Below are 18,556 nucleotides of genomic sequence, written 5' to 3'. Positions count from 1 at the left end.
ACCCACTGAATGGACGTGGGGAAGGCTGTGGATGTGTCTGCCCGGACTTCAGGAAAGTCTTTGGCACAGTTTCTCACAGCATTCTGACTGAGAAACTGGCTGACACTGGCCTGGACAGGGGGACCCTCAGCTGGGTTAAAAATTGGCTGGATGGTCAGGCCAAAGGTTGAATGGAGCCAAATCCAGCTGGAGGCCGGTCACGAGTGGCGTCCCCCAGGGCTCAGTCCTGGGTCCAGTTCTGTTCAACATCTTTATCAATGACCTGGATGAAGGGCTTGAATGTTCCCTCAGTAAGTTTGCAGATGACACTAAGCTGGGAGGATGTGTTGATCTGTCTGAGGGGAGGGAGGCTCTTCAGAAGGATCTGAACAGACTGGATCGATGGGCTGAGACCAATGGGATGAAATTGAACAAGGCCAAGTGCAGAGTGCTGCACATGGGACAGAACAACCCCAGGCAGCGCTACAGGCTGGGGGAGGTTGGCTGGAGAGCTGTCAGGAAGAGAAGGACCTGGGGGTGTTGGTTGACTGCAGGCTGAATATGAGCCAGCAGTGTGCCCAGGTGGCCAAGAAGGCCAATGGCATCTTGGCTTGTATCAAAAACAATGTGGCCAGGAGGTCTGAGGAGGTAATTGTGCCCCTGGACTGGGCATTGGTGAGGCCACACCTTGAGTACTGGGTGCAGTTCTGGACTCCACACCATAAGAAGGACATTGAGGTCCTGGAGCATGTCCAGAGAAGGGCAACTAGGCTGGGGAAGGGGCTGGAGGGCAAATCCTATGAGGAGCGGCTGAGGGAGCTAAGGATGTTTAGCCTGGAGAAGAGGAGGCTGAGGGGAGACCTTATCACCACCTACAACTACCTGAAAGGAGGTTGTAGAGAGGTGGGCGATGGTCTCTTCAGCCAGGTGACAGGAGATGGGACAAGGAGCAATGGCATGAAGCTGTGCCAGGGCAGGTTTAGATTGCATATTAGAAAAAAATGTTTTACTGAAAGAGTTGTCAGGGCTGGAACAGGCTGCCCAGGGAGGGGCTGAGTCACCTTCCCTGGGTGTGTTTAAAAAAAGGGTAGATGAGGTACTTAGGGATATGGTTCAGCATAGGATGGGAATGGTTGGACTTGATGATCTTCAAAGGTCTTTTCCAACCTTGTGTGATTCTGTGATTCTGTGATTCTAGTGACAATGTATTGGCTGTGTGGAATAGAACATTGATAACTGCAACCCTGTGACAATATTTTTAAGAAGGAAAATAAAAATTAGCAGTTGCTTTTTGCTGCCAGAGAAAGGAGTGAGAAAATGGAAGGATCTTTCCAGACAACAAGGTCAGTCAAGTAGGGGGAGATGATCTTCCAAGCCTCATAGCAGAGATTTCCCAGCAGCCCTTGGAGAAGACCATGGTGAATGAGGCTGTTCCCCCAGAGTCCATGCTGGATAATGTGGAACAGTGGTTCTACCTCAAAGGAACCTGTGGTGGAGCAGGTTTGCTGGCAGGGCTGTGGAGGACCCACGCTGGGGCAGTCGGTTGCTGAAGGAGGGCACGCCATTGAAGTCACCCACACTAGAGCCATTGGTGATAATCTGAAGCCATGTGGGAAGGACTCACGTTGGAGGGGTTCTGGGAGGACTGTCTCCCATGGGTGGGACCCAATGCTGGAGCAAGGGGAGACTGTGAGGTGTCCTCCCCTGAGGAGGAAGGAGCATCAGAGACAATATCTGACGAACTGACCCCAACCCTCATTGCCCGTCCCCTGTGTCACTCAGTCAGAGGAAGGAGAGTATTGGTTGGGTTTTATTGTTGTGTCGAGTCTGTTCTGCCCATGAGAGTGACCGCTGCAGGATCTCTCCCTCTCCTTATCTTGAACTTTTCTTACATCTTCTCTTCCATATGCAGCTGAGGAAGGGCAGTGATAGAGTAGCTTTGGTGAGCACCACACATTGAAAATGATGTGGAAGAGGAAAGAATACATGGGCGTGTGGAGTGAGTGGTCGTAGGCTGCAGTAACTGTCATTAAAGTCTTGCCCAGGAGGGTCGTCAGGAAGAACCAGAATGGCAACTAAAAACTTGATTTGTATCATAAACACCCAGGTGAGCATGGGGAGCAGAAGCCTCTCCCATGGGCTCCCAAAGACTCATTCCTGGTCTTCAGTTTTGGGTAGAGGTGAATGGGGGTGACACGCAGTTTCCACCAGATGAGATCCACTCTCATGGAGAAGGGGATGTTGGCAACTTGCCTCCACCCCCAGTAATTCCCAAGGGAGCTGGGACCAGCATCTCCCAGGCAGAAGGTGCCTATTTTGTGCACACCAGAACTGGGGCAAGAGGATTTCCAGAACTGGTGGGTTTCTGGCAGTCATAGAACAGAACTCCATCCTCTTCCAGCCCCAGCACTGCAAAGCAAGGATGAGGGGCCAGAAGCGACTCGCCTGACTCCCTTCCTTTCAATGGGGAAAAGACTCCCCTTCCTTTCCCTGCCTGGGGGTCCCGTCTCATTGGAGAGACAAGGAAAAATGATTGTCCTTCCCAGTTCTGGTTTGAGGAGAAAAAATGGCTGGACAGTTGAGGGAGGGAACTTCAGTGAGGACTTCAGTGTCTTTCTTGTGGTTCTCTGAAGCTGTACGGACACATCAAAGGAGCCCAGAGGGGATGGAGTATGTGACAGCTCCACCTGCTCCTCTGCTGGGAGGTGAGCTGGGCTCCTGGGATAGAGAGAGATCATGACTCATTAGAGCGCTGCAGAGAGACAGCTCTGCCCAGGAGCAGCTCCTCTGCCAAACACACAGGGCTGGGGACACTGCCTGTAGGCACTGAGGGGAGACCTGTGAGGCTGAGAGAGCTGACAGATGCTGAGAGCTCAGTGGAGAAGAAATCTCCACAGCACTCTGCCTGGTATGTCTGTGGGTGCAGGGCAATGCAGGGTCTGTTCCTGGAGGGATCTCCTAAAGCTGGGACATGGGGCAGTGTGTGGGGTCTGTCAGGAGGACAGGTTCTCTCTAGGACCAGAAAGTGCTGCCTGGAAGGGATGCCCTTGTGCCCCAACAGAGGGACAGGGCAGGACAGCTGTCTTCTCCTGGGCATGGCTGCAGAGGTGTGAAGCAGTGTGTGCACCCAGAGGTGCCCAGGTTTGTCCTTGTGAGCAGGGTCCCTTCCCCAGCACACAGCTGCCAGGGCAGGGACTCTACTGCTGCCAGGGCCAGCACACAGCCTGCCTGGTGGGCTTCCATCAGCATCGCTGCAGAAAAAAGCTGTGGGTGGAAAGTGGGACCCGTAGAAGGACATTGTACAGTCCTTTTGCTGTCAGTGTGCTTTCTATCACCAGCTGATCCCTGGTACTTTCCTGGGGACTTTTCAAGAACATCAAGGATGCTTTTTGCAGTCCAGGTAAAGAGACTTTGCTTTGAATTTTCTGCTCTTGTGGACTCGGTGGGAAGTGGGAACTGAACTTTTATTGATAACTTTGAAGTCAGTGCAAACTCATTTGTCATTAGGCCTTGTCAGACTGTGTCCTGAACCCTGCTACACACACAGAAGATCCACAGGGCAGTGCCCTGATGCCAGGAGGGCTCTGCAGAGGTGAGCTGAGCACAACGCAGGTGGGATGAGGTCTGTGAGGACAGAGCAGGAGGTGACATGGGCAAAGAGAAGCAGCTGCAGGCACAGATCCAGGCAGCAGAGACATTGTCAGGGAAGATGCTCACAGAAATGTCCTGGCAATGGGGATGTGGGATCTCCCTGACATTCCCCGCAGTGCAGACCATGATGCACTGAAGGGAACAATAGAGTGTCATCACAGAGCATCCAGCACAGGGCAGCTGAGACCAGGGCTGATGGACAGAGCAGATCTCCCCACGCTGCACTCAGGGGAAGGTTTCACTGGCACTGCAGCAGCAATGTCAGGGAGTGCAGACAGAACAAACACTCCTTAGGTACAGGCAGGAGAAAAACAAAGCTCCAAGGTTCTGCTCTACCATCGGGTGAAACAGGAGTGACAGTGCTGAAAAGCTCATTCCTATCCACAGGGGATTTAGTCTGAGATCACACCATCCTTCTATTTACTGACTGCTGCCAGGCAGGACTGAGTTGTCCAGAGCCCACAGCTGACCCTCCTCCCAGCAGTGGCACGCTGGAGCCAGGACAAAACAAGCCCTTACAAAACTGACCTGGAAAACTTTTCCTGAATACAGTTTTTCCTCAGACAAGAGTTCCCTAAATTCTCACTGCCTTGTCCTATTTGAAGAGGTCTCCATGCCAGCAAAAAGTATGTCCAACAGCAGCCTCATCAGACAGTTCCTCCTCCTGCCCTTTGCAGACACACGGGAGCTGCAGCTCCTGCACTTCTGGCTCTTCCTGGGCATCTACCTGGCTGCCCTCCTGGGCAATGGCCTCATCATCATCACCATAGCCTGTGACCACCACCTCCACACCCCCATGTACTTCTTCCTCCTCAACCTCTCTGTACTTGACTTTAGCTGCATCTCCACCACTGTTCCCAAATCCATGGCCAATTCCTTGTGGAACACCAGGGCCATTTCCTACACAGGATGTGCGGCTCAACTCTTTTTCTTTGTATTTTTGATCGTCACAGAGTACTGTCTTCTCACTGTCATGGCCTATGACCGCTACATTGCCATCTGCCACCCCCTGCACTATGGGACCCTCCTGGGCAGCAGAGCTTGTGTCCACATGGCAGCAGCTGCCTGGGCCAGTGGGTTTCTCAGTGCTGTTCTGCACACAGTCAACACATTTTCCCTTCCCCTCTGCCATGGCAATGCTGTTGACCAGTTCTTCTGTGAAATCCTCCAGATCCTCAAGCTCTCCTGCTCACATGCCTACCTCAGGGAAACTGTACACACTGTAATCGCTGTCTGCTTATTTTTTGGGTGTTTTGTGTTTATTGTGGTGTCCTATGTGCAGATCTTCAGGGCTGTGCTGAGGATTCCCTCGCAGCAGGGACGGCACAAAGCCTTTTCCACCTGCCTCCCTCACCTGGCCGTGGTCTCCCTCGTCAGCACTGCCGTGTTTGCCTACCTGAAGCCCCCCTCCATCTCCTCCTTATTTCTGGACCTGGTAGTGTCATTTCTTTACTCGGTGGTTCCACCAGCAGTGAATCCGCTCGTCTACAGTATGAGGAACCAGGAGCTCAAGGATGCCATGTGGAAACTGATGACTGGATATTTCTAAAATATAATAAACTGCTCATATCACAGATCATGAAACTCACATCACGACCACTCCTTATTTAGAAAGGTTTTCTAGCTGGGGGAGGGGAAGGATTTGGTTTCTTTTTTTGCCTTCAAGTTTGTCTAAGCTATAATAACATGATCCATGTTCATCCCATTCCTAATGAAGTATCCCTTGGTCTTGTGGGACCCATACACTCTGCTCTCTTTGCATCATGTCTGCCTCCAAAGGCTATTTTTCCCCTTCTTTTTATTTTTTCCTTATATTTAGAAAAAAATTACAAGCACATTTATTTCATCTGATTCAGTCAACTACTTATTTGCAATGGCAATGCTTTCCCACCATGCCAGAAGGGGAATTTCCAGGATTGTTTTCCATGGCAGCAGAAGAAACACTCACCATCCCCTGTACCTGCATTACCTCTAGTCTGTGTCTTTCACCTCCCTCATCATTCAGGTGTTTCCACCTCTCCTGATGATATGGCCATGCCTAAGGACATCCTTTTCTGCAGCCTAGCTGGATGTTTGCACTTCACTCTGATTACTGGTTTTCACCTCCACTTGCTCTTTGGTCATTCAGCTCCGCTCAGCTCTCTGGTTTCTGCTTTGAGCTTCAGAGAGTTGGAAAGATCCCATCTTTCAGAAATCTAATGAACTGTTCTGTCAGAAGTTCGGTCTGTTGATAAGTGACCTTCCTGTGTATCTGATCAAAACTGTTCTGTGAGAGAATCTGCTCTGAAAGCTGACACCCTTCACATGCTGCTTGGCCATAGCAGCAGCTGAGGAGAGAGATTTCATGGGTATTAAACTGTGTCATGTTTAACTGCTGTTCGTTGTCAGAGAAATCTGTCCATGTCTGTGAGCACAAATGATGTGGTGCAAAACCCAGGAGGCCAGTGAGGGAGCTGCTGGGCTTGGGGAAGAGCAAGTTTCTCCATGCAGGGTTGGATCTCAAAAGACTGCTTCTCCTGCCCGTCCAGATCTCCTTAGGAGACCGATATCCATCCCAGAATGCTGTTGTCACTTCTTCTATCAACTGAGCCATGACAGAAAATACCTGTGACTGAAAATAAGTACTCCATGGGAAATTCCTTTGAAATTTTCATCACTAAAGACCTAACTAAAATCCTAACTAAAATCCAAGTAGTTGTAGAAGTCTTGAGATTTTTAATGACTTGTAGAGACATGCTTGTAAGGTCTTTCTGTATATTTAATGAGCACCGTGGTGTGTTTTCTTCTGAATCCTCTCAAGAAGTTAAGTCAGGAGTAATTTCCAAAGCACCCTCTGGGAGCTGTTACTGACAAAGCCTCCCCATGGACTCGTTAGAGCAGACAACTGGAGGCCATGAGGACAAACACAAGCAAAGCGCAGGCAGCTCTGATGCTGAGGACACCCTGGCTTGGTCTGATGAAGCAGAAATGCCAAGCACTGACCCCCAGCCCCTGGGCAGGGAGATCCTGACCCTCACTTGTGTCTGAGGACTCTTCCTTGGGATGTGGGGAGTGAGACACCAAAGGAAGGACAGCAGTATGGCCCTCCCCTGGGGTGGGTGCAAGGAGGTAACCATGCTCCATGGCAAAGCCCTCTATTCTATCAGGCCCTTTCAGCCTCGCCAGCACCCTTGGCCATCTGCACCACAGCCCATCCCACACTGCCCCACACCTGTGCCTCTTTCCCTGCAGACTGCAGATACCCAACACCCTCCCCCACCTTGATCTCACCCCACATTGCCCCTGCCTGTACTGCTGTCTCTCCCTCCTTGACAGCTGCTCCCACAAACACAAAGCCACCAGCTCATCCACCCTTTCTCTGAGTGACTTTTCGCCCCACAGCACTACTCTCAGAATGCCTCAGACGGTCCACCCTGACCTTCAAAGCAGCAGTTTTAGTGCATTTTATTTCTTACACCCTCTCACTTCCTTCTCTGATGGGAAAATGTTACTGCTTCTTGCCTTTTTTAGTCTCCTAAATGTGATTCACAGAGGTGCTGTGACCATCGCTGATTGTCTCAGCCCTTGTCAACAACGAATCCGGACTTGAGTCAGATGGTATTTACTATTCAGACTACAGAATCCTGCTGCTTGCTGAGGGCACCCCTGCACCTCCCCCTCCAGCAGAACCCAGCTGCGCAAAACCACGACAACTTCCTTTCTTGTGTTCTTTCCACGCAGCACAAAGAGGGCTTCACTCAGCCTCCCCTTCCCCAGGCTAAAGAAGACCAGGTCCCTCAGCCTAACTGTATCTTGGCAGACTTGTTCACCCAACTGACAGTTCATCCCCATTCCTGCAGACTGGGAAGCCCCATACTGGGACTGACTGCTCCAGAGGTGGCCCCACCAGTCCTGAGTCCAGATGGACCAGAAAGGCCCTTGTGTTCATGGCCATGCTCCACTCGGTGCAGCCCAATGTGCTCATGGCCAGATTCCTCTTCAGCACCTCTGACTGCTTCGGCATCCCCTGGAATGCTCAAGTTCTTTTCCTTGCAGCTGGTTCTCCACCTGTCATATCTGAGCCTGACTTGATGTGTGGGTGTTGTGCTGGAAACTGGTCATGGTTTCACCCCAGCTGAGAGCCGAGCACCCTGAAACCACTCTCTCTCTAAGAGGCCATTTTGGTTGGAGGGGATTTGGGATGGGGCAAAGGAGGGAAAAAATAATCCCAAGACTTGCAGGTTGGGATAGTGACAGCTTACTGTGAAAGCAGTGATAGAGAAATAACAATAAGATGACTATATAGAAAATATATATACCAGACTGGTGATACACAATGCAGGTTTGCACTGAACCACACAACTCACACCATACAGCTCAGAGCCTTCCCAAAGCAGGACAGTCCATAAAACTGTGCATCCTGGAGCCGTGCGCTGCTCCCCCCACCAGCCCCTTTTTATGCTGAGCATGACGTAATTGGCATGGAATATGCTCTTTGGCCAACTTGGGTCACCTGTAGTGACTGTGTCCCCTCCCAGCTCCCTGGGTGCCCCCCACCTTCTCATTAGCAGGGCACTATGAACAACTGAAAAGTACCTGACTGTTCGGCAACACCTAAACCATCCCTGTGTTACCAGCACTGCTCTCATCTGAACTCCCAAACACGGCATTCCACTGGCTGCTAGAAACAAACCAACTCTATCCTAGCACAAACTATGCCACCTTTGTAGACAACAAGTGCAACACAACAGTGGGTTCACTCCTGTACTCATACAATGTGGATAATCCTGTTGGTCAGTTATGGTCAGCTGGGCCTGTTCTGTCCTCTGCCAGGTTCTTGTGCAATGGAGGAAGTGAAGCTCCATTTAGCTGACAGTTCCTGTGTGCTCGCAGATGGCTCTCCAACTTGTGGTGATCTGTAGGTGTTAAAGAAGGTGAGAAATAAGAAATAAAACCAAGAGATCCTTTCCAAATGACACTGGAGTGGGCCACTGGAAGAAGCCTCATGTCCTCACAGCCTGCTTCCCCTTGTCTTGGAACAGAACCACTGTTGTAGCTGCCTAAGGGTCAATATAGGAGGGATCAACCACTCCAGAAAGCTTTTAGCGACCAGCGATGATATTAACAGAATCATACAATCACTGACTACCCAGTTGGAAGGGAACTCAAGGATCATTTGGTCCAACCTTTTCTGGCAAGTGCTCAGTCTACAGAAAATCACCACATAGACCAGCTGTCCCCACACCCTATCCCACTGAATCTTAAAAAGGTCTGATACTGGGGGATCCATCACCTCCCACAGGAGGTTATGCCAATGCATGTTCTCAGGGTAAAAGATTTTTCCTGTGTCTTGTGGGAATCTGTCCAGGAGTAATTAACACCCATTATTCCTCAGCAATTCCTAGTGACTTCTCCTAAAACAAGAGTCTCTCCCTTCTTTGTAGACAGCCTTTAAGTACTGGAACCTGTTGATGAGTTCTCCCCCAAGCTTTTTAATCTGAAGACTGAAAAAAGCCCCAGCTGTCTCAGGCTTTCCTCATATGGCAGGCTTCCCAGGTGTCGCAGTTTTGCATACCTAGGTTTTAATGGAGAAGAGGGGCCTTCAGAGAGCTTCTACATTCTTCTTGCAGAAGCCATCTTTGCAGGCCCCAGACTGTAAACATCAGCTGATTCAAGGCCAGAGTTGCTCCGTACCAAGGGCAAGCCAGTTGGCGATTGTCAGCGCCTCTGGGAATCACATGTAGGAGAAAAAATACTGCAGGAACAGGCTGCCCAGGGATGTAGTAGAGTCACCTTCCCTGGATGTGTTCAAAAAAAGGGTTGATGAGGTACTTAGGGATATGGTTTAGCACAGGATGGGAATGGTTGGACTTGATGATCTTCAAAGGTCTTTTCCAACCTTGTGATTCTGTGATTTTGCCACCAGAGAACAGACTGAGAAGATGTAACAAGCTGCAAGGACACCAAGGCCAGGGAAGAAGGAGGGGGAGAAGAATGAGGCGCTCCAGGTGCTGGAGAGATTACCCTGCAGCCTGTGGAGAAGACCATGGTGGAACAGGTATCTCCCCTCAGCCCATGAATAAGGACAGGGGGCAGAGAGATCTGTGGCCTGTGAAGAGATTGATCCACACCAGAGCAGGTTTGCCAGGGGACTTGTGATTCTGGGGGGACCAGGCTGGAGCAGTCTGGGCCCGAAGGTCAGCCCCCCATGGAAGGGAGATGAGGTGAGGTGATGCTGAGCCGCTCTCTATCGTCTTCAACAGGTCTTGGAGGACAGGAGAAGTGCCTGAAGACTGGACGATAGCCAATGTCACTCCAGTCTTTAAAAAGGGCAAGAAGGAGGTACCTAGTAACTATAGGCCAGTCAGCCTCACCTCTGCCCCAGGAAAGGTAATGGAACAGCTTGTTCTGGATGCCATCTCCAAGCAATTGGAAGAGAAGAAGGTCACGAGGAGTAGTCAGCATGGATTCACCAAGGGGAAATCATGTTCGACCAATCTCATAGCCTTCTACGATCTCATGACAGGCTGGGTATATGGAGGGAGAGCAGTGGATGTCATCTACCTTGACTTCAGCAAGGCCTTTGATACTGTCTCCCATGACATCCTGATAGCAAAGCTGAGAGAGCATGGGATAGATGAGTGGACAGTGAGGTGGGTTAAGAATTGGCTCTCAGACTGAGCCCAGAGGGTTGTGATTTGAGGAGCAGAATCTGACTGGAGGCCTGTTACTAGTGGTGTTCCCCAGGTGTTGGGTCCAGTCCTGTCTAATATCTTCATTGACGATCTTGATGAGGGAACAGCATCCACCCTCAGCAAGTACCCGATGATACAAAGCTGGGAGGAGTGGCTGGCACGCAGGAACACTGCGCTGCCATCCAGAGAGACCTGGACAGGCTGGAGAGCTGGGCAGGGAGAAACTAGATGAGATTCAACCAAAGCAAGTGTTAAGTCTTGCACCTGGGAAGGAACAACCACTTGTATCAGTGCAGGCTGGGGGATGTCCTGCTGGAGAAGAGCTCAGTGGAGAAGGACCAGGGGTTCATGGTTGATGACAGGTTGGCCATGAGCCAGCAATGTGCACTGAAGGCTAAGAGAGCCAATGGGATCCTGGGGTGCATCCGGAGGAGTGTGGCCAGCAGGTCAAAGGAGGTGATCCTCCCCCTCTACTCTGCCCTGGTCAGGCCCCACCTGGAGTATTGTGTCCAGTTCTAGGCTCCCCAGGACAAAAAAGCCAGGGATCTCCTGGAGAGAGTCCAGAGAAGGGCTACAAAGATGATTAAGGGCCCGGAGCATCTCCCCTGTGAGGAAAGGCTGAGTGAGGTGGGACTATTCAGCCTTGAGAAAAGAAGGTTAAGAGATGATCCTATTAATGTTTGTAAGTATCTGAAGCAGGGGATGCAGGGGGAATCAGCCAGCCCCTTTTCAGTGGTCCATGGGGACAGGACAAGGGGCAATGGCTGCAAGTTGGAGCACAGGAAGTTCCGCACCAACATGCGGAAAAACTTCTTCCCAATGAGGGTGACAGAGCCCTGGGACAGGCTGCCCAGGGAGATGAGGAGTCTCCTTCACTGGAGAGATTCAAGACCCGCCTGGACGCCTATCTGAGTGATATGTCTTAGGGAGCTGCTTTGGCAGGGGGGTTGGACCCGATGATCTCTCGAGGTCCCTTCCAACCCCTACAATTCTATGATTCTGTGATTGCTGGCAAACATCAGAGGTGGGAGGCTGCTGTATGGAGTCCTACACAACTAGTTGCAGAAGCTGCCTATGCAGAAGGCAAATCCAGCCAGTTTGCAGAGGTGAAAGCCATCCAGCAGGATTTAGGCATTGCCAAAGGAGAAAAAAGGCCAAATATTACGTATTTCTCTATACTATTTCCTGGATGGTGTTCCATGGCAGATGGTCTAAATAATAAATGATGTTATGAACGTCCCAAATACTCTGAAAATGTAAGATCTGGGCATGATTTAGATGTTGTGGAAACAGGGGTGGATAATGTCCTGGTACTGGACAGGCCAGAGCTCACCTCCCCAAGCAGGCTGCTCAGCTGAGATGAGTTCGTCTGGACTGTTTTCCAAACCACCTGACATCACTTCCCCATCAAAGGGGCTGGTTGGGGAGGGGTGATCATGGCACGGTGCAGCGCTGTTATGGTTGGGTTTGTAAAGTACTCTCTGTGCTATCACTGGGTGTGAGTGCTATTGGGGCTGTTATTGTTCCCCTTTTATGGTGCTTTTGTCTGTAAACTGTTCTTATCCCAACCCACAGAGGCTCTGTCTGTTTCTGCTCCAGGAGTGAGCGAGCAGCATGTGGTGCTCAGCCATTGTTTGGGGCTGAACCACCGCTGTTTCCAAGCCACAAGCAGTGAGCTTCTCTAGGAGAAGGTGGTGGGAAAATGTGTCCAAGGACTTGCTGAAGTCAAGGTAGACAACGTGCGCAGCCCTTCCCTTGTCCAAGAAACAGGTGACCATGTCATAGAGGGAGATCCGGTGGTGATAGAGGACCTGCCCTTATGAACCCAAGTTGACTGGGCCTGATCACCTGAGGGTTCTTCATGAACTGGTTAATGCTACTCAGGATGATCTGCTCCACCAGCTTCTCTTGGACTGAAGTCAAACTATGAGGCCTGTAATTTCCCTGACCATCCTAATTTCCTTCTTATATAGGGGGTTATGTTGACTGATCCAGTCAGCCAGGTCTGATGGGAAGTGGCTTGGTGAACCCCCCTTGCCAGCTCTTTCAGAACCCTTGGGTGCACCCCATTCAGCCTCACAGATCTCTGCACATCTCTGTGGTGCAGCAGGACCATCTCCTCCTGGACTGAGGTGGGCTCATTCTGCTCCCTGTCCCTGTCAATTGGATTCTCTCTGTACAACTGCTCCTATTACTAAAGACTGTGGCAAAGATTTCATTAAGCACCTCAGCCTTGCTCTCATCTTTCAACAATGTTTCCTCCTGAATCTGATAGGGGATGGAGGGTTTCCCTGCTCTTTCTTTAAGTCAAATGGAGAACAGATGAAATTCTAGCTGGGCTTAGGACCACAAATGAGGAGAAACTCTCATCCTGTTGTTCTTCCCTCAGCATTACACACCCCACACTGGCCCAGGAAGAGCCTGAGCAATGCCTGAGGGACAGGACCTGTCTTCCCTGGGGCTGGGGGTCAGGGCTTGGCCTTTCTGCTTCATCAAACCAACCCAGGGCTTGCTCAGCATCTCAGCTGCTTGTACATTGCCTTTGCCTACCAGCCAACATGGCCTCCAATTACCTGTTCTAACGAGTCCCTGGGGAGGCTCAGCCAGCAATGGCTCTCAGAGGGACTCATTAATACTTCAGGGTACTTTGGCTTCTACATTTGACATGGAGTTTTTTGTGTAATTTCCTCTCAGTACCTGAGCTTCAAGGACTCAGCACCAAATGCACCCCAGGGCTCATAAGAATAAAAAACAAGCCCTAATGAGCTATGTCTCTTGATTAATTATCTTCAAGTCTTCAGGGGATGTACAGATCATTGAAGCTGTTTCAAAGGGAGCTCAGAGTAAATTTGATTTATTTTTAAGGTCGTAGGTTATTATTTTCACTTTAGAGGAGAGGTGACAACCTCTGACTGAGATTGATCCAGGGTGCCTTCTAAGGAGGTCTGGACTGGTCTGAAAAATGGTCCCTTGAGGTCTGGCACGGTGGGGACAACCTTGGTGCTCATCTCCACAAGCCCACCATGACTCTCACCAGCCAACTGGGACTTGCATCCCTTGTCCTTACATCAGGTCTCTCTGCTGCACTCCACAGTGGGGCATTACAGCCCCTCTGTACCAGCTCCCCTGCTTTCCTTAGAGAACTGGCTGCACACAGGCAGCACAGAGGGAGTTATTTTCCCAACAACAACAGAAGAAACCTGACAAGATTCACCATTAAATCAAACACTCCTCACTCTATGCCAAGTGCAATCTGCCACCAGTGAGGTTCACCTGCCACAAAGCTTAACCCTGTGAGAGATGTTCTAGTGAGAAAGGAGACTGTGAAATCACCACAACTCAAGAGCTGGCTAAAGACAGAATGAGTCAGACAACTGCCAGAAAGGCAAGGGTTTAACTCTCTGAAACTCAGAGCAGCAGCTGGATGGTTGAGAGGTGTCTGAATGGTCCAAGGGGAAGGGAAATCTATAGAGCAACCACAAGCGCTGGTGTGAAGATCCACTGTTGGAACAATGGTCAATTGACTTTGGACAGGTAAAAATATGTGACAGACAGAGGAGATTAAATGCACAGCTGTCCTGTTTCAGGCCAGGCAAGAGTTAACCTCCCCAAGCAGCCAGCAGAGATGAGCTAAATTAGCAGAGGTGACCTGAGTTAGCACAGCTGAGCTGAGTGTGTCCAGGCTGTTTTACACACCACCTGACATCACCCCCCACAAAATGGGCTGGTTGGGGAGGGGCACTCCTGGGTTCCTTAAGGGCAGTCTGAGTGTGGCTGTGGCGTTTGGTTGGTCCTTGCATTGTGCAGTACCTTGTGATCCTTTGGTCAGTAAAGTACTCTCTGTTGTCACTGCATGTGAGTGTAGTTTATGATGTGCTGTTATCCTTTTTTCACAGTGATTTTGTCAGTAAACTGTCATCCTCCCAGCCCACAGAGGGTCTGTGTGTTTCTCCTCCAGGAGTGAACATTATAACCTGATCCTTGTACATGAGTGAGCTGGGAGAAATGAGAAAAATTTCAGCTGCCTTCCAGGGGAGCACATCATCACCTGGCTACTCTGATGCTGGGACAATGGGGCACACAGCCTGGAATTAGAAGGCAGGGAGGCCAAGCAGCTGGGATCCCTGTTCAGAAATGGAGTCATTGACAACGTGATTGGAAAGAAGTCTCAAGCCCTCAGCCTCTGGAGGCCACTTCTGTCCAGTGTGGGGGACGGTACCTGTTCAGTGAAGATGTCATGTGTTGGCCGGGCAAGTGCATGACCACAGAGCAGAGTATGGAGTATTTGAGGGGATTAGCCATGTGAGAGGTGAATTACTATGATCCTGATGATCTGCAGCTATCTACCAATCCTGATGAAGTCCAATGTTCCTCAGCCATGTGGTGTAAGTCTGTGTGGAGTGCACCAGCATCCACTGCCAACTGACTGGCAGTAATAGATTGGGGAAAGGAAGAAGCACCAACAGCGGCTGAGGTGTCTGGCCAAATCCATCTATTTGAAGAAAGTCTTTGTTCCTCCCTTGTCTCAGCTGTGGATAAGTTGTCTTGAGAGGTCTGGCAACTCAAAGAGGATGTGTCCTACTGCCCACCTGGGCAGAGAACAATTTCAGCTATCTGAAGCTGTCCTTCCCCTGTTCCAGAAAAAAGTACACACCAAGAGGCATCCTGTGGTTCTCTCTGCATGACCATGGCGAAGACATGAGGAGGTGAGATGGGAAACCCACCTCCAAACCTGAGTGAAGAAGCTGCAAGGAAAAAGTTACAAAAAGAGATTTCTCCAGGAATAACGCTACACCAGTTTCCAGTAGACAGCCCACCAGACTGTCATTGTGCCTGGGATCCTCTTGAAGGGACTGCTCAGCCTTTTTTTGCAAGAAGTAAACAGCAAATATGATGAACAAGATTAGAGGGCAAGATTGCAGAGGTAAAAGCCATCCAGCTGGCTTTAAGCATTGCCAGATGAGAAAAATGGCCAAACTTCTACCCCTATACTCACTCCCGGATGATGGCAAATGTCCTGTGGGGGTGGTTGCAGCAATGGAAACAAAGCAACTGGGAGTGCTGAGGCAAACCCATCTGGCCATGATGTAGATGGTGTGCAAAAAGGGGTAGATATTGTCCTGGTTCTGGTCAGGCCACAGTTATCTCACCTGTGCTGGCTGCTTGGGGAGGTTGAGTTAGCCCTGGCTGCTTTCCGCACCACCTGACATCACTTCTCCATAAAGGAGCTGGTTTGGGCACCACTCCTGGGTGCCTCCAGGGCAATCTGAGTGCAGCTGGGGTGTTGGGTTGGTCCTCCTGTCCTGTAGCACTCTGTAATCCTCAGGTGGGTAAGGTACTCTGTGTTCTCACCGGGTATGAGTGTGATGGGCTGTTTATTGTTCTAGTTTCATGGTGCTTTTTTCAGTAAACTCTCCTTATCCCAACCAACAGAGGCTCTGTCTCTTTCTCCTCTGGCAGTGAGCCTGTGGTGTGTGGTGCTCAGCCACTGTTTGGGGCTGAACCACCAGAAACATTTAAATTACTCTCTCCTCTTTTTACTTATTTTATCATGTCCTTTAATGCCTCTTGCTGAGGCACCACAAGTCAGCTGAGGCTTCTACATACACACATTAACCACTGACACATCGGAGCTTCAATTCCAGCAGACCCTGGCAAAACCCTCCGTGGTTTTACAAAGAGAAACCTAAAGAACTATTCCAACCAGAGCTGACCTGCTCCTTCTGATCTTGTGATGTTCTGCATCAGGGGATAACCACAACAGGGGGTAGAACCAACACATCGTCCTGTTGTGTGACCAATCCAGCACTGGTGACACATGATAATTTATTCATTGCTGCCCAGTGCTTGCCCAGCATCAAGGCGCTTCCTGATTCACATGCTGCTCCACTAGAAAGTAAGCTCAGGGAGCACTGCTTGTTGTGAGGGAGGACTGCCAGGGCAGCTGACTCCAGCTGCCCAAAAGAATCTCCCATGCATGATGACATCATCAGTGAGCAGGGTTAAACCTCAACCCCCGCACATCAAGGGAATTCAGACATGACTGGTGGAGCAGCAGTGTCAAGGAGGAGGCTTTGGGCATTCTGAGGGATGCCACAGCAGCCAGGACTGCTACACAGGAATGTTGCCATGAGCACATTGGGCAGCACTGGGAGCAGTACGGCCACCCTGGCAAAGGCACTTACTGTCAGTTCGACTCAGCACTGGTGTGGACACCAGCTGAGTGTCCAGGAGTGGGGGGGGCCCGGTCAGGACGAATGTGGAGGAACAGTCACGAGGTTGAGAGAAATTCTGCCAAGATAGGGTTAGGGGTCTTGTGTGGAAAGGCTGTGAGACCCGGGCTTCTTTAGCCTGGGGAAGGGGAGTCTGAGGAGAGTATAGGGGTAGCTCCAGAGAGATTGAAATTTCATTTTCAAATGAATGGCAATTAAAAATAGAGGTGCAGATGGGTTATGAGCATGAAGAAACGCCATTCTGAGGGTAGTGCTGTGGTGCTTGGAGTTACTTGGAGGAAGTGTGGATGAGCAGGTGGCTTTGTTTTTCTGAGAACAGCTGGCGAGGGGGGGGAGACAACAGTACAGGCAGGGACATCCTGGGGTGAGAAAAAATTTGGGAAAGGGGTTGGGAACCTGCAGGGCAACAGGCACAGGTGTGGGGCAGTGTCACATGGGCTGTGGTGCAGAAGGTCAGGGGAGTTGGCCAGGCTGAAAGCACCTGATAGAAATGAGATCTTTGCCCCCTTGGCTGTGGCTGATGTCCCTGCAGAGGCCTCAGAGGAGACACATTGTCCTCGTGGCCATGGAACATCATTGCCTCCTTGAACTCAACCTAGGGAGGCATCCATGTGTCATACCCCTGTCCTTCCCTTGCCATCACACTCCCCATATGCCAAGGAACAGCCCTGAGACACAGGTGAGGGTCAGGATCTCCCTGCCCAGGGGCTGGGGTCAGCGCTTGGCATTTCTGCCTAATGAGACCAAGCCAGGGTGTCCTCAGCATCAGAGCTGCCTGTGCTGTGCCTGGGTTTGTCCTCATGGCCTCCACTTGAAAGGTGTAAGATGTTCATGGGGCGGCTTTGTCAGGAATGGCTCCCAGTAGGGCCCATGAATGCTTCAGGGTACTTTGGGCATTAAGTCTGACTGACATTTTGAGAGGTTTCTTCAGTGTCCTCTTAGTATCTGAGGTCTGTGGACTCAGAAGCAAATATACCATGGGGCTCATGAAAATACAGAAAGACTTAAAAAGCATATCTCTTCAAGTCCTTTTCATTAAAAAAAATCCAGGCTTCTACAAATAATTGGATTTCAGTTAGGTATTTAGTGATGAACTGTTCAAAGGAATATTACAATGGAGGATATTTTTCCTTCACGGATATTTTCTTTCATGGCTCAGTTGATAGGAGGAGTGACAGCAGCATTCTGTGATGGATATTGGTCTCCTAAGGAGATCTGGACAGGCAGGAAAAGCAGTCTCTGGAGATCCAGCCCTGCATGGAGAACCTTGCTCTTCCCCAAGCCCAGCAGTTCCCTCACTGGCCTCCTGGGACTCCCAACACTTTTCCTGGCATCACCTGTGCTCACAGGCACAGACAGATTTCTCTGACAACAAACAGCAGTTGAAAATGATCCAGTTTAATACCCATGAAATCTCTTTCCTCAGCTGCTGCTATGGCCAAGCAGCGTGTGATGGGGGTCAGCTCTCAGAGGAGATTCTCTCCCAGAACAGTTTGAATCAGGTACATAGAAAGGTCACTTATCAACACACTGACCTTCTGACAGAACAGTTCATTAGACTGCTGAAAGATGGGATGTTTTCCAACTCTTAGAGTCTCAAAGAAGAAACTGGAGAGCTGAGTGGCATCTGAATGACAAAAGAGCAAGAGGAGGTGGAAACCTGTGAAGAGCATATGACTTGCAAGTCTGCTGAAAAGATTTCCTAAGTCACGGCCATATCATCATGAGTATTGGAAACACCTGTATGATGAGGGAGATGAAAGAGACAGACTGACTGTAATGCAGGTACAGGGGAACGTCAATACCTCTTCTGCTGCCATGTGTACACTTCCTGGCAATGCCCGTTCTGTCCCGGTTGGAAAGCATTGCCATTCCAGACAAGTAAACGAGTGATTCAGATGATGAAAATTGCATGCAAATTTAATACAACTATAAGGGGAGAAAGAAAAAATTGTGGCCCTTTGCTTGTAGAAGTGATGGAAAGGGAGCATAGCTCGTCATTATGCAGTGCCTGAGTTC

The 18,556-nt window shown here is 50.2% G+C and overlaps 1 protein-coding gene across 1 annotated transcript; it reads left to right on the top strand.

Moving 5' to 3' along the window:
• Positions 1-4,258: 4,258 nt before the first annotated feature.
• On the top strand, positions 4,259-5,179 carry LOC311199257 (olfactory receptor 14A16-like; the record flags this gene model as incomplete). The annotated part of the gene is made up of 1 exon (XM_084273316.1): positions 4,259-5,179. One exon carries the CDS (start codon positions 4,259-4,261, stop codon positions 5,177-5,179), a length of 921 nt encoding a protein of 306 aa, XP_084129442.1.
• Between the last annotated feature and the right edge of the window lie 13,377 nt (positions 5,180-18,556).

The sequence above is a fragment of the Gallinula chloropus genome, assembly GCF_964237585.1.
Source record: "Gallinula chloropus genome assembly, chromosome: 19".
Classification (NCBI taxonomy): domain Eukaryota; kingdom Metazoa; phylum Chordata; class Aves; order Gruiformes; family Rallidae; genus Gallinula; species Gallinula chloropus.
This window is presented reverse-complemented; position numbering and strand designations above follow the sequence as displayed.